Source organism: Engystomops pustulosus, chromosome 1 (genome assembly GCF_040894005.1).
Source record: "Engystomops pustulosus chromosome 1, aEngPut4.maternal, whole genome shotgun sequence".
Lineage (NCBI taxonomy): Eukaryota > Metazoa > Chordata > Amphibia > Anura > Leptodactylidae > Engystomops > Engystomops pustulosus.
Genome location: NC_092411.1, coordinates 156,366,875 through 156,381,360, shown reverse-complemented (window position 1 = coordinate 156,381,360; position 14,486 = coordinate 156,366,875). Strand labels below are relative to the sequence as shown.

The 14,486-nt window shown below is 42.9% G+C and overlaps 1 protein-coding gene across 1 annotated transcript in view; it reads right to left on the bottom strand.

Annotated features, from left to right (window-relative positions):
- The window catches only part of ELL (elongation factor for RNA polymerase II), a 55,182-nt gene extending 40,948 nt beyond the window's left edge, over positions 1-14,234 (bottom strand). The window contains exon 1 of the mRNA XM_072112533.1: positions 14,019-14,234. Coding sequence (XP_071968634.1) covers positions 14,019-14,147 — 129 coding nt within the window. The 5' untranslated portion in view covers positions 14,148-14,234. The remainder of the gene's footprint in view (positions 1-14,018) is intronic.
- Between the last annotated feature and the right edge of the window lie 252 nt (positions 14,235-14,486).

Sequence of the window (14,486 nt, the reverse complement as noted above, 5' to 3'; positions counted from 1 at the left end):
ATTTTTGAGGATGCATGCAATAGACAAGAATGAAAATGATCAATGAAAACAGAGATGGTACAGAGAGCCAGCAAGAAGGCCTATATAGAGAAGGCCACATAGCCCCAAACTTCATACAATAATTGCCATATGTGTCAGTAGAAACAGTCACTTAAACTGGATCTGTTGAGTCCATAAAACAGTTTTTTTAAATACAGACTAAACATTTAACCATCAACTTAACCATCGAAATAGCAGGGTTGGCAGATGGTTAGTCATACAGATGTGCATTCCTCACCTTCCGGACTAGTGAGGCAAGCGTCTGACAGCAGACCAGGCACCCACATCAGGCTCCAGGAATTTTGCTCTACTGGCTGTAAAGAATTACTCATCATTTATGTGTCAGTGATGTCACCAAGCGTGTGCAAGATGAAGAGTCAGCCAGCGCTCAGGAAGATAGGAAGATAGGAGTACGAAGCATACACAGCTGGAATTGTTCATCTCTTTAGGAGACATGAACAAATGCTGCTAAACCCAGTAGTAGGCAGATTACCGGTAGTATATTGCCAATTTATATATAGATTTCCAGAAGAACACAACAGAGGAATACTTCAGCAAATTAGGATACATGAAGACATTAGGAGGAATTCATCACATTCTTTTCTCTTATTTTAAAACTTTATTGGCAAAATTGAAGGTGGTTGAAAAAAAATACAAAAAGAGCGGCAAATCCATCAAAGTTTGAAGCGTCAGTTTTACAGTGTTGCGCCTAATTTATCTTTGGAATCCAAATGTTGAGGTTTTGAAGAGAAATTTTTGGCACAAAACCCTTCCACTCTCCTGCTGGCTTAGGAAAATAACGTTGGATGGGTTGCTCAAAAGTTTGGGTCTTTTTAAAAATGTTTAAAAAAAAACCAAAAGACTAATAGAGGCAGACCCCTAGTTATAGAAAGACCTCTGGTTATTGGTAATTTCCTGTACTTTAGCCCCAGGCGACAATAAACAGCTAAAACAGTTGTCAAAGGTTCTTATGAAAGTCCAACATTTTTAAAATCTAATTGTCACAGAGACCCCAAATTTTGGTCTCTCCAAATTTTTTTTGGAGACCAAAATAAATTTGGGGTTACAATTATAAAATATACAGTTCCGACTTGCATACAAATTCAACTTAAGAACAAACCTAAAGAACCGATCTTGTACGTAACCCTGCCTGTATACCAAATTTAACGCCCTCTATGATAAATTAAACAAGCCCCTGTCCCCCCCCCCCCCCCAAAAAAAAAGACAGGCTAAAGATAGATGACCCAACAAGTATAACCCATTACAGTATTACACTGGGTACCGTCTATGCCCGGTATGTGTCATTCCTAACCTCACATGTACAGGCTTATAGTCATATGTGGATTCTCTAGACCAAGCTAAAGTTATTGAAAAACGTGGCAGGCTAAATATACTACCTGTACAACTTCATTTGAATGGAGAAATCTAAAGTGCCACCTCCTGTAAACTGTTTTGGCGGTGTAGAAAGTCCTCATTATTGTAGTCTGTAGACTGTCTACACCACAAGAAAATAAATGCCATAGTGATCCTTTCTAACTGGAACTAAATAACTAAAAGCAGGAAAGACTATGGAGTTCTGTGACTTGGAGCCCTTTAACCTTATGTGGACCACTATGAGGCCCTGTGCACACAACCGAATGGGACACATTTTGCATCCGTATCATGGCCCCTGGTCACTATAAACTGAATAGACCAGTGCAGAGTCCGACTCCATAGTGGTATTCTGTGCTAGATGTATCACGCTGGACGATTTATCTGGTGCAGTGTAAAACTGTGGAATCGGATTTAAGACCAAGCTAGGCCACGTCTTTTTTTTGGACGAGTCAGAAAACTGTCTAAAAATTTCTAAACCCCGTAATAAAATGTTGCGCTCCGAATTTCAGGTAGAAAATACACTCGAATTTTGTCGGAGACTGGCTGAAGCATCTCCCTCAATATCTTAACACACCACGACCGAGCCAGGTACCTGTCGGGCAAAAACATTCGACACATCCTATACTTTGCTGAAATACAGCAGCGTCGCTCAGCTTTCTACGGAGAGTGGAGGGGTTAGGAGCGGACACACATTAGCATGGTAATCCCTCTGCTAATAATATTGCCTCCTGCATGCCCCCACTCCCTCCCATTCCCTTCCCGAGAGCTGGGGACATTACCCGACTCTTAGGAACTCGCATGCATGCATGGTCATCATCCCCATCGCACAACCGCCTGCTCGGCAGTTTTGACTGTGCAATGGGAACTACTCCACGTGTGAGAATTCCCAGGAGCAGGGTTAAGAAGCTGGCTAACCAAGTGGTAGATTTCCCTTAAACTTGTAGGGGGAAAAAAAAAAAAAAAAAAAAGAAGGATGGTAGACTGTAACCGTGTATACTGATTCAGAGACATACGTTCGAAATCCCTTCCCCCAGTTTCCAGCAATTGGTTTTACAACAACATGTCTGAGTCATGCTATAATCTATCAGTACAATTTCTGGCTCAGGGTTTTGGCTCATTTCCTAGACTGACAGAATGAAAAATTTGTTAAATAAAAACAGTGCTTTTTCACTCAGACTCAGGGCGCGACAAGAACAGCACGACAATATGCAAAAACATGACCAAACCTTCAAATAAAAGCTCAACCCTCTTCATAAGAAAACCATTTCTTCATGTTCCTGTTGTGGACTTGCGAACCCTGCATCACCATGGATTAAGTCACGACAAGGACTAGAACTGGCAACATGCACACTGGGAATGGGTCAGCATTATGGCAAACAACAAGCTTTTTCTCTAAAAACGATATTATACCTCTCCCCAGCTATAAAATCTGCTAAATCATATTACAAAAGAGTAGTATAGGTGTAATACATTCTGCTGAGACTGTAAAGAGCTACAAACAAGCCCCCAGCCAGTGTACATGTACTAGTCACGCGATGCTAGTCCCCAGCCATAACGGGTATGAAGTCTTTCTAAAATTCCATTTATCTGAAGAGTGAGGCTGGAGGTCACTTTAGATGTTTGTATCTTGGGATCTACAGCAGTTTAGAACCATGGTTTTGGTATCAGATTACCGTATTTTTTGGACAATGACGCACTTTTTAGCAAGAAAAAAACTTGCTAAAAAGTCCCTGCATCTTATAGACCAGATCCAGCACTGCCAGACTCCCCTGACCGCTGTAAGGGAGATCGGGTGATGCCCTGATATAGAGCTGCACTAGATCTCCCAGAGAGGAGCCTCCGTACTGATCTTCCTTTAGGTACAGGACCTGCAGTGATGTCAGAATCATATGACTGATCACATGCTTCTTACATCACCACAGGTCTCATACTGCAATGTTGCGCTGGGACAGGGTATGAAGAAGGGGAATGTGTGTGGGGTTCTGCGTGTGTAGCCGAGCTGTGTGTGCAAATGTATGTCTGTGTGTGCTCTGTGCTTTAGTGCGACCAACAGGGATATTTTAATTGGTGTAAAATATAGTTTTCCTTTTTTGGGAAGCCTAAATCTGGGGTGCGTCCTATAGTAAGAAGCGTCTTATAGTCCAAAAAAAATACAGTAAAATTTTCCAGCGTACGACTTTTAAACCCCTGAACTGCAGCAATCACCCACCCACAACTGGTGCTAGAAATACAGCCAAACAAAAAAAACCAAAAAAAAAAAAAACACTAAAAACTTTTACCCGCTCCCCCGAAGAAGCAGCTGTCTTTCTTTACAGCTGTGAATGCTGCTCTTAAAGGGAACCTGTCGCCAGGAGACCCATTTTTAGCACTCTCCCAGTCCCCATATAGCATAGTACATACACTGCCAAAGAGTTTTTGTATATAAAAAAAAAAAAAATTATATTTTTCTTCTGTAAAACTTGTATTATACAGTCATGGCCATAGGTTGAGAACGATACAAATATTATATTTTCACATGATCTGTTGCCCTCTGGTTTTTATGTGAGTTTGTCAGATGTTTTTATCACATACAGAAATACAAGTGCAATCATATTATGAGTAACAAAAGCTTTTATTGACAGTTAGAATGAGTTAATGCAGCAAGTCAATATTTGCAGTGTTGACCCTTCTTCTTCAGGACCTCTGCAATTCTCCCTGGCAGCTCTCAATCAACTTCTGCACCTAATCCTGACTGATACCAGTCCATTCTTGCACAATCAATGCTTGCATTTTGTCACAATTTGTTGGTTTTTGTTTGTCCACAAGTTCTCAATGGGATTAAGATCTTGGGAGTTTCCAGGCCATGGACCCAAAATCTCTATGTTTTTTTTTCCCTGGGCCATTTAATTATCAGCTTTGCTTTATGGCAAGGTACTCCATCATGCTGGAAAAGGCATTGTTGATCACCAAACTGCTCTTGAACAGCTAGGAGAAGTTGCTCTTGGAGGACATTCTGTTACCATTCTTTATTCATGGATGCGTTTTTAGGCAAGACTGTGAGAGGGCCGATTCCCTTGGCTGAGAAGCAACTCCACACATGAATGGTTGCAGGATGCTTTACAGTTGGCATGAGACAAGACTGGTGGTATCGCTCACCTTGTCTTCTCCGAACAAGCTGTTTTCCAGATGTTCCCAACAATCGGAAAGGGGATTCCTCAGAGAAAATGACTTTACCCCAGTCCTCAGCAGTCCACTCCCTGTACCTTTTGCAGAATATCAGTCTGTCCCTGATGTTTGTTTGAGAGAAGTGGCTTCTTTGCTGCCCTCCTTGACACCAGGCCTTGCTCCAAGAGTCTTTGCCTCACAGTGCGTGCAGATGCACTCACACCTGCCTGCTACCATTCCTGAGCAAGCTCTGCACTGCTGGTAGCTCGATCCCGAAGCTGAAACACTTAAGAGATGGTCCTGGTGCTTGCTGGTCCTTCTTGGGAGCCCTGGAGCCTTTTTGGCAACAATGGAACCTCTCTCCTTGAATTCCTGAATGCTCTGTGACTAGGCACTTATCCCTTGGGAAACTGCACCTTCGTTTGTCATTTTCAAACTTGGGAGTTATTCATATATTAGAAAAGGACACATGGAGAAGCCGTTTCCCAAGGGTGCGGGGAAATTGCTCTATAGCCACTCCCAGGGGACAAGTGCCTAGTCACAGAGCACATGGCATTGAAAGGTACTACATAACATCTTTTTTCTATAAAACCTATTTTTCATACAGAAACTGTGACAGTGTATGTACTATGCTCTGTGGGGAACGCTGGAGTGCTAAAAATTGGTCTCCTTGTGACAGGTTCCCTTCAAGCATTTGCCGGCTTCAGAGCTGGTGGATTCAGCCATCATTCACAGCAGTAAAGAATAAGACGGCCGCAGCTTTGGGAGCGTGTTTTTTTCCCCCACATGTCGCTGGTATCGCAGCATCCCAAAATGTTCTGTCCATCAAAAAATAATAACTGTTATTCCGGGTGTTTAACCCTGTAACAGAAAATTGCACCCAAATGTTCGGAAAGCTGCTTTTTCACTATTTTGGAACACAAAGTTTTTAAAAAAATTATATTAAAAAAACCCTACAAATTCAAAATCACCCCCTATCCCTAGAAGTCATAAGTAAACAGTAAAAAACTTTCCAAAGTTGCAAATGGTACTTTTTTGCCATTTTGAAAAATATTTTACAAAAATTCAATAAAAAGTGATCAACAAGTTGCATTGAAACAGTCATCAAAAGTCACAACAAATGACACCACCCACAGCTCCGGACACCGAAGTATGAAAAAGTTATTAGCGCCAGAAGACAGCAAAATGAAGAATTTTTTTGTAAATTTATAAAAATGCAAAACCTATACAAATTTGTTATCTCAGTGATCGTACCGACCCAAAGAATGAAGTAAACATGTCATTTGAGGCGCACAGTGAAAGCCGTAAAATCCAAGCTCACAAGAAATGGTGCAAATGCGTTTTTTCATCATTTTCACTGCAATTGGATTCCCCCCCCCCCCCCCCGTTTCTCAGTAAACAGCAGAGAATATTAAATACCACCACTATGAAGTGCAATTTGTTACACAGAAAACAAGCCCATACACAGCTCTTTACTTGGAAAAAAAAAATAGATTTTTGAAGGTGGGGAGTGAAAAATAAAGTCGCAAAAACGAAAAGGGGTCTGGTCCTTAAAAGGTTATAGAGACATTTCACAGCCTATGGTCTCTTTCACATTGGCACTCAGCTTCCTTTGTGCTTCGGTTGCTCTTTGTCTGTGTTGCGTCTCCGTTTCACTTCAGATTTTTTTTTTCCACGAGAAATCAGAAGGTTTAACATTGCTTTGAAAACATCAAACCGTGACACCTTAAGGACGTTGCCCTTTTTAGTTTTTTCATTTTTCACTCCCCACCTTCAAAAATCATAAAAAATTTAATTTTTCCATCTAAAGAGCTGTGTTTGGGCTTGTTTTCTGCATAACAAATTGCACTTCATAGTGATGGTATTGAATATTCCATGCCATGTACTGGGAAGTGGGAAAAATTCAGAATGCAGTGAAAATGATGAAATAAGCGAATTTGCACCATAATCTTGCAGGCTTGGATTTTACAGCCCCTATTCTTGGGTCTGGTACGATCACGAGGATACCAAATCTGCATAGGTTTTATAATGTTTTCATACATTTAAAAAAAAACGTTTGGCCCTTCAAGATGGCGGCTCCCATGTAAACGCAAGTAAGGTGCCGTGGTTGTCTTTGACCGCGGCACTTAACAGGTTAACTGTCACAATCGGTGCCAGTGTTGACCGCGGCAGTAACAGGAGGGCGTCAGCTGTGTTATACAACGTCGCCCACTGTGTATGGAAAGAGCTCAGCTCGTCAGCACATTTTTTTTTATTTAACCTCTTCCCGCTCAGCGTCCGATATATCGGACGCTGAGCTCAGTGACTTAGCGCTCAGCGTCCGATATATCGGACGCTGAGCTGATGCCGGTTTGGCTCAAGATCTGAGCCGAACCGGCATCGGGAAAGACGGGGTGCCGGCTGTGACTGATAGCCGGCACCCCAGTGTAACACCCGCGATCGGAGTTGTCTCCGATCGCGGGTGCTTAACCCGTTAAATGCCGCGGTCAGCGCGACCGCGGCATCTAACATGTATCTGGGGGGTCTTTCCCCCACGATCGGCCCCCCCGAACCGTTTTCGGGGTGCGCCGATCGTTGCTATAGTAACTCTGGGGTCCGATCTGGACCCCAGAGTTACCTGCAAGAATTGCCAGTAAGATGGCGTCTGTGACGTCATCTTACTGGCACAGTGCCAGCCTATGCAAGTGTATAGGCTGACACTGATAATACTCTGCAATACATGAGTATTGCAGAATATTATCATGAAGAAGCAATCAGAAGATTGATTCTTCATTTCTCATGGTATAAAAGTGAAAAAGTAAAAAAAAAAAAAATGTTATTCAATAAAAAAATAAAGTAATAAATCACTAAAAATGCCCAAAACCCCCAAAACATATAAAGAGACATATAACTAAAAAAAAAGTCTAAATCATAACACAAACCCCACATATATAGTATAACCGCGTCCGTAACAACCCGTAGAATAAAAGTAAATCATTATTGAACCCCCACGATAAACGCCGTAAAAAAAAACTGCTATAAACCTTCCAAAAATTATGATTTTTAGCTATTCAATCCCACAAAAAATGCTATAAAATGCGATCAAAAAACCATGTGTACTCCGACATGATACTGGTGCAAAGTACAACATGTCCCGCAAAAAACAAGCCATCAACCAGCTCCGTAGCCAAAAAAGTAACAATGTTATGCCACTTGGAAGACGGCAATACATAAATGATAGATTTTTCCCCACATTAGGGTTTTGTTTGACAAATTTAGTAAAACGTAAGAAAATATATTCAAGTCTGGTATCCCCATAATCGTATCAACCCATAGAATAAAGATAACAGGATTATTAGGCTATACGGTGAACACCAAAAAAAAAAAGAGTAAAAAATCCAGTACAGAATTGATGCTTTTCTACTCCTGCCCTCAAAAAAAGTTCCTAAATTTTCAACAATAGGTGATACCAACCCCAAAATGGTAACAATGGAAAAAGCATCTCATCCCGCAAAAAAAATGGCATCACATGGCCCCAATAACGCAAAAGCGAAAATTTTATAGCCTTCAAAAGGGGCCAATGAGGAAACTAAAATCCTGGCAGCTGCAGGGCGCTCCTTCCCTTCTGCGTCTCGCTGTGCGCCCATAAAACAAGTAACGGCCACATGTGGGGGGTCTTTGTACTCAGGAGAAATTGCAGAACAAATTGTATGGTGGGTTTTCTCTTTTTATATTTTGGAAATGTGTAAATTTTAGTGCTAAATGAACGTATAAGGGAACAATTTGACCATTCTAAATTTCACCTCCATTTTGATTCAATTACTATGAAGATCTCAAGGGGTTAACAATCTTCGTAAAAGCGGTTTCTGATAGCCTGTGGGGTGCAGATTTGAAAATGGGTAGATTATATAGGGGGGTTTGATGCTAAATATGTAAAATTTCATTCCAAACTGTATTTATCCCCAAAATAGTCAATTCTGAAAATCCGGAAAAGCGATATTCTTTTTGTAAGCCGCGTGACATCAAAATAAATTATCCAGACATATCAAAAATTATGAAAATGTAAAGTAGACAAATGGGAAATGTTATTCAGCAACTTATTTAGGTGGTAAATCTATCTGCCTGGAAACGCAATGATTTTGAATTTCGAAAATGGCAAATTTTTCAAAAAAGTTATCATATTTTCTTTTTTTTTGTCAATAAACGCAAAAATTATCAGCCAAAATTTACCACTAAAATGAAGTACAACATGTGGGGAAAAAAACAATCTCAGAATCGTTTTGATAAGTAACAGTGTTCAAAAGTTATAACCATATAAAGCGACGCAGGTCAGAATCCAAAAAAAATCGGGCTGAGCCTTAACCTGCAAAATGGCTGCGTCCTTAAGGGGTTAATTAAAAATTTAAAAAACCCTTAAAAATTTTTTCTCTAAGGATTTAGGCTACCTACACACAAACTTATAATTTGTTAGCATGAGAACAGCATATCACTAATTTGTCCAAACCCCACACCAACTCATCCACCATGGACCACATGCAGGTGACAACTGTGTGGCATTTGTATTTTTCACTGTCCCAAAGACTTCTATGCAATGGCTTGAGCCACAAACATAGCCAGGAATGGGACATGCTCTGAGTTTTCTACTGCCTCCACACGGATCTGTGAAAAACATGTTCATGTGTCCATTGAAAAGAAGGTGTCAGCGAGATATCCACAAAAAAAAAAAAAAAAAGGCAAACTTTACAGTTTGCGGGCCTTTTCTGCACATGGTCGTGTTATTCTGATCTTTATTCATAGGTCCTGCTCTATAAAGAAGGCTATTTTATATCAGATCCCATATTACCACACTTTCATTTTATGGGTGCATTCATACAGCTTTTGTGGGGGCTGTGGTCTGGTGACATGGTTTGTGACTAGATCTAGGCACCCACAGACTTCTACGACTTCAGGTCTCAGCACAGTGAGCACACGGCCGTGACAGGTCCTATACTTTGGCAGATTATGGCCCGGATGAGCACACGGCTGTCTAAATTATCTCTAATACGATTTAAGTTTGCCAAAGCAGTAGCTCCCATGACCATAAACCACTAGATGCACATAATACAGCTCCAGATGCGAGCAAAATATGTAACAGTAACACAAAGTATCATATGAACATAAGGTTTGATAGCTTGTACAAGTATACAAGGGTCCTGTGCCTGAGCCGACCGCAGGTCCCATTGTAGCCCATTTTTGCAGCTTTGGTAGTAACTTCTACAGTCATTGGCAAGTAAGAAGTCTATGAAAGACATACAGCTTCATTGTTTCCGGCCCAATAACAATGGGTAGCTAGGCCAACACAACAGAAGATAAACTTGACTTTTCCAAAACATACTATTCCAATAGATTAATAGTGACTTAAAGGGCACCTACCACCACAAATCTACCTATAAAGGTAGATTGGGTGGTAGGTGGATCATTGGGACGTGAGGATAGCCCTTTTAAGGGCTAATCCTCGCGTCCCTGCACTTTTTTTAGAACTTTAATTTGATATTTATTCAAATGTACTTATGTGGCTACCGGGGCGTGGAGTAGCCGCTTATGAGATTACACGAGGCGGCTACTCCACGCCCCGGTAGCCACTTTACTCCTCCTACTCACCCATCTTCGGCGCGCAGCTCCGCGTAGCTGCGCGCCCTCGTCCGGCGAGCCTGCCGTCTGCGCATGCGCAGAAGAGCAGGCCCGCGCCTGCGCGGTCACAACTCCGAAACAGGCGCGGGCCTGCTCTTCTGCGCATGCGCAGACGGCAGGCTCGCCGGACGAGGGCGCGCAGCTACGCGGAGCTGCGCGCCGAAGATGGGTGAGTAGGAGGAGTAAAGTGGCTACCGGGGCGTAGAGTAGCCGCCTCGTGTAATCTCATAAGCGGCTACTCCACGCCCCGGTAGCCACATAAGTACATTTGAATAAATATCAAATTAAAGTTCTCAAAAAAGTGCAGGGACGCGAGGATTAGCCCTTAAAAGGGCTATCCTCACGTCCCAATGATCCACCTACCACCCAATCTACCTTTATAGGTAGATTTGTGGTGGTAGGTGCCCTTTAAATCCACACAAAAGTTAATAACAAAGCTGCGGTAGGAAATTTTTGCACCCCTCCTAAAACACTATCATAAAGTCAGATTACAGAGACAAGGGGTCATAAGGGCAGATTCACAGTGCCATTGTCTGTCTGTGAAGAATGGACCTTGCAGAGTCCTGTAGTCCTTACATAATCGTGATCTATGATGTAAGGAGTTCCTGCTTCCTCACTAAAATGCAGCACTAACAGTGTAAAGATGATAGTCTTGGTGCTGCTATTTAGTGTGTAATATATATATAGAAGAGCATCATAGATCGCCATCATGTAAGGAGTTCCATCCCCAGCAGTGATGTATGTCTGTGGTTCACAGACTGACAACAGCAGTGTGAATCTGCCCTAAAAGTTTTGTGGAAAAAACGCCTAATATTTTTTTTAAACCCAAGACATCTGTTAGGCTACCTGAACACGACGTCAAATTTAGAACAGGTGCTAGCCATTTTTTTTTACAGTTAGCACATGTCCTAATTCAGTGCAATGGGCTCGGATTCCACAGCCCCGTGTATGCACCGATGGTCCGCAGGGCAAAAGATAGAGCGGGTCCTATTCCTACAGATAAAAAAGGTCAGTGCTCAACTTTTCTAAGTCACAATTCACATTCAGTAGGTAATCTCACCACCTTCCCTTCAGTTCAGTCCTATTCCTGCCTCCCGAGCATTGTTACGTGAATGACATCAGTTACTCTATGTTCCCATAGTTCCTGGAGCAATAAGAGGTGTCTGGCAGATGTACTGAAATAAAGGGAGCAGAGTGTTGCCCCAGATTGCAAAACCTTTTTCAATCTCTTTAAGATATCAGTCCTTTAGGAGAATCTTTAAGAACAAAAAAGAAAATCTCAAGCAAACACTTGATTCCAGCCCAAATGCCAATGGCCAACTTGCTAACGTCTGGCAGAAGGAGATGTGGACTTTAACCACAAGCTGCGGCTAAGGCCTCCTACACATAGACACTAGCAGGAAGGCTTAAAGAGGCACATTCTCCTTCTGAGAATATTTACCAGTTTACTTAAAGGGCATCTACCACCAGGATGAAGGGCTGTATGCTAATGAGCCTGAGGAGCTCCAGGCTCCTTAGGTGTTAATGGTGCCTGGAGGCCCACAGTCCTTCATCCTAATGGTAGAGGTCCTTTAAGACGTGATCACCTTTGTTGAGATTCCTGCTGCAGCTGCTATTTAGTAAATTACAATACTGCCGAGGGGTTAAGTGGCAGATCCCCTGACAACGTGGAAAGTTAGTGAGCAGGAGCTACATCCACAACAATAAGTCGTAAGAACAGTGATAGAATACTGGCTGACAGTCCCCTAATCTGAGGGTTTCTACTGACTAATGTGGTAATAATAGGGACAGGTTCAGACCCCAGTGATTTTATGGATACATCATATAAAAATGTTCTATTTTCATCTTCTAAGGATATCCCTGTGATAAGTGGATATACAGGAAATGAAAGAGCCACCAAACCTATGCCCCATCACTGATTGTGTCAGGAGAGGGATTATATATTCTACTATATAAGGATATTTACAGAGTTTAGTGGTCAGAAGCTTCACTTTGCTGAAAAATTGGCATTGCCACCCATTGTTAAGATTTCTGGGTACTTTGGGTTATAAAAGTTATGTTTTGGACATAACACTTACATTTAAAAAGGGATTTCTGGATACTCAAAATTAATCAATATAAGATAAGCAGGGGGCTCCCCATCAATCTGAAAACTCTGATGGGTGCTGTGTGGCCATTGCAGAGCTTTACATTCTTCCACAGGGACTGGGTGAAGAGGCCACATATCCTTCACAGTTCAGCCTGACCACTGAGTGACTTTGCATAGCAACCAGGGCCGGCGCCAGCACTGGGTATACCTGCTGCTGGTGGTCGGGATAGATAATGCTGTACATATGGAATCCATGGGGGGGGTGTCTAATGAATCCATAGGGATAAAATAACCATGAAGAGACTGTTAAGTATGATAAACAAGGAAATATTTTAGTGAACAGGAGACTTCTGAATTATAAATGCTGCAATGTGTGCTCACTGCAAAGAGGCCCACTGAGGCTGTGTTACCCGGGGGCCTACTAAAACCTGCAGCCGGCCCTGATGGCACCCAAACACAGAAGCTGCGATTTGGGTGACAATGGGCGGAGCAATGATAAGGACAAGGCTCTAGGCAGAGACACATTGTCTCTGCAAAGAGTTTATATGTTCTCTTTGTGTTTGCGCGGGTTTTCTCCCACACTCCAAAACATACTGGTAGGTTGATTAGATTGTGAGCCCCATGGGGACAGGAAATTATTTGGCAAGCATGGTGTAGCGCTGCAGAATCTGTTGGCGCTATATAAATAATTATGGTCCCTTCAGCCAATTTGAAGGGCCTGACAGAAGTTAAGCCCACATTTATCTGAATAATACCAACGTCAAGGGCATCATATAATTTAGACTAATTCAATTTAATATTCAAGTCCCCTAAAAACAGTCTCCCTTGTGGGAATGAAAAGAATGACACCAAGTAGGATGTAAGTAAACGCCCTGTGACAGCCTTATGGCTCTTAGTCACCTAGCAATGACAGCTTCCATAGGCAAGAACACAAGACTAACCAAAAAGTTTTACTAGGTGGAATACCACTAAGCCGCTATTATTTACCCAGCACTCTAATGCACCACACAACCTGCTTGGTGCCACATTAACCAACAAAGGGGCATAGCCATACAGGAGGAAGAAGTGTGCCCAGCAAATGGAGCACATTAGGGATAGGTCAGTAATATAAGGAAAGACAAAGATAAGCTGGCACCTTCTCTGGGCACATATGTGCGAGTCACTACCCAACAAGAGACTTTGGGAAGAGCCAACCAGCTTGTTAAGTAAAACCTTTTATCCACATGTGGGCACTACCACGGACAAATGCCACACTGCGCCCCACTGGAACACAAGGGGAACAAGTGCTTGGCACTAAAGCCACACCATATAAGGTGTAGGGGACAGCACCAGGTAGTGACCACCATATTAGGGGGCACATACACAGTCTGTGACTGAGGGGGAAATGATAAAAAGTTGGAGGCCACAGTGGGGTGACAAGAGAAGCAGGGTCCAGCCTTCACACAAGAGGTTACACAGGTCAGGGCAGTGGACGGGGAGGGGAGGTGGACGGAAGGATTACAACACTCCTTATAAGGAGGTCACCCAACTCCTGCAGTCACTTGGCATGGACTATCCTGGATAAAGTTGACTCTACCAGTAGGCCCGAGAAGCCCATGGAACCAGCAAAGATGTCATCTCTTCCCCGAACCGTCCCAGGAAAGACCCCCCTAGTACAGCCCCGAGAGCCCCCCTGAGAGGTCACCCCAGTCTTGGCCGCCTCCTCACTACCTGCCCCATGTACCTGGCTGTTCTGGTAGCTTTCAAAGGCCCGTAAGGCGCTGTCGGTGAGCTTCACGTGGAAGACGGACACCCTCCCTCCGACCCTCCCGCAGGACAGCCCGTAACTCCGTTCCTCCTGCAGCGCCGCCATCTTAACAACACCATTCCCCACGGTAGCGGCTAGTTCCCATCCCCTAGAAGGGCCTGACGTCACGAGTCACATGCCCGTGATCACATGACTGCTGTGTAGGGACGCTGAGATTCAAATGGCGTATTCAGTGGTGTGAGTGCGATCATCGCTTCCGTCTAGTTACAGGTGCGGGTTATTCCTATGTTGTATGAGCCCCGCTTTATTCCTTGCTATATGTATGTACGTGCAATACGCCTGAGGTTGGGGACCTCACTACTTACTAGAATGTGTCTTTGGTTTTCAGGATGATCCTAAAATGCACTCGAACTGGTGAACTTAATGGGAGAGGTTTATCATTAG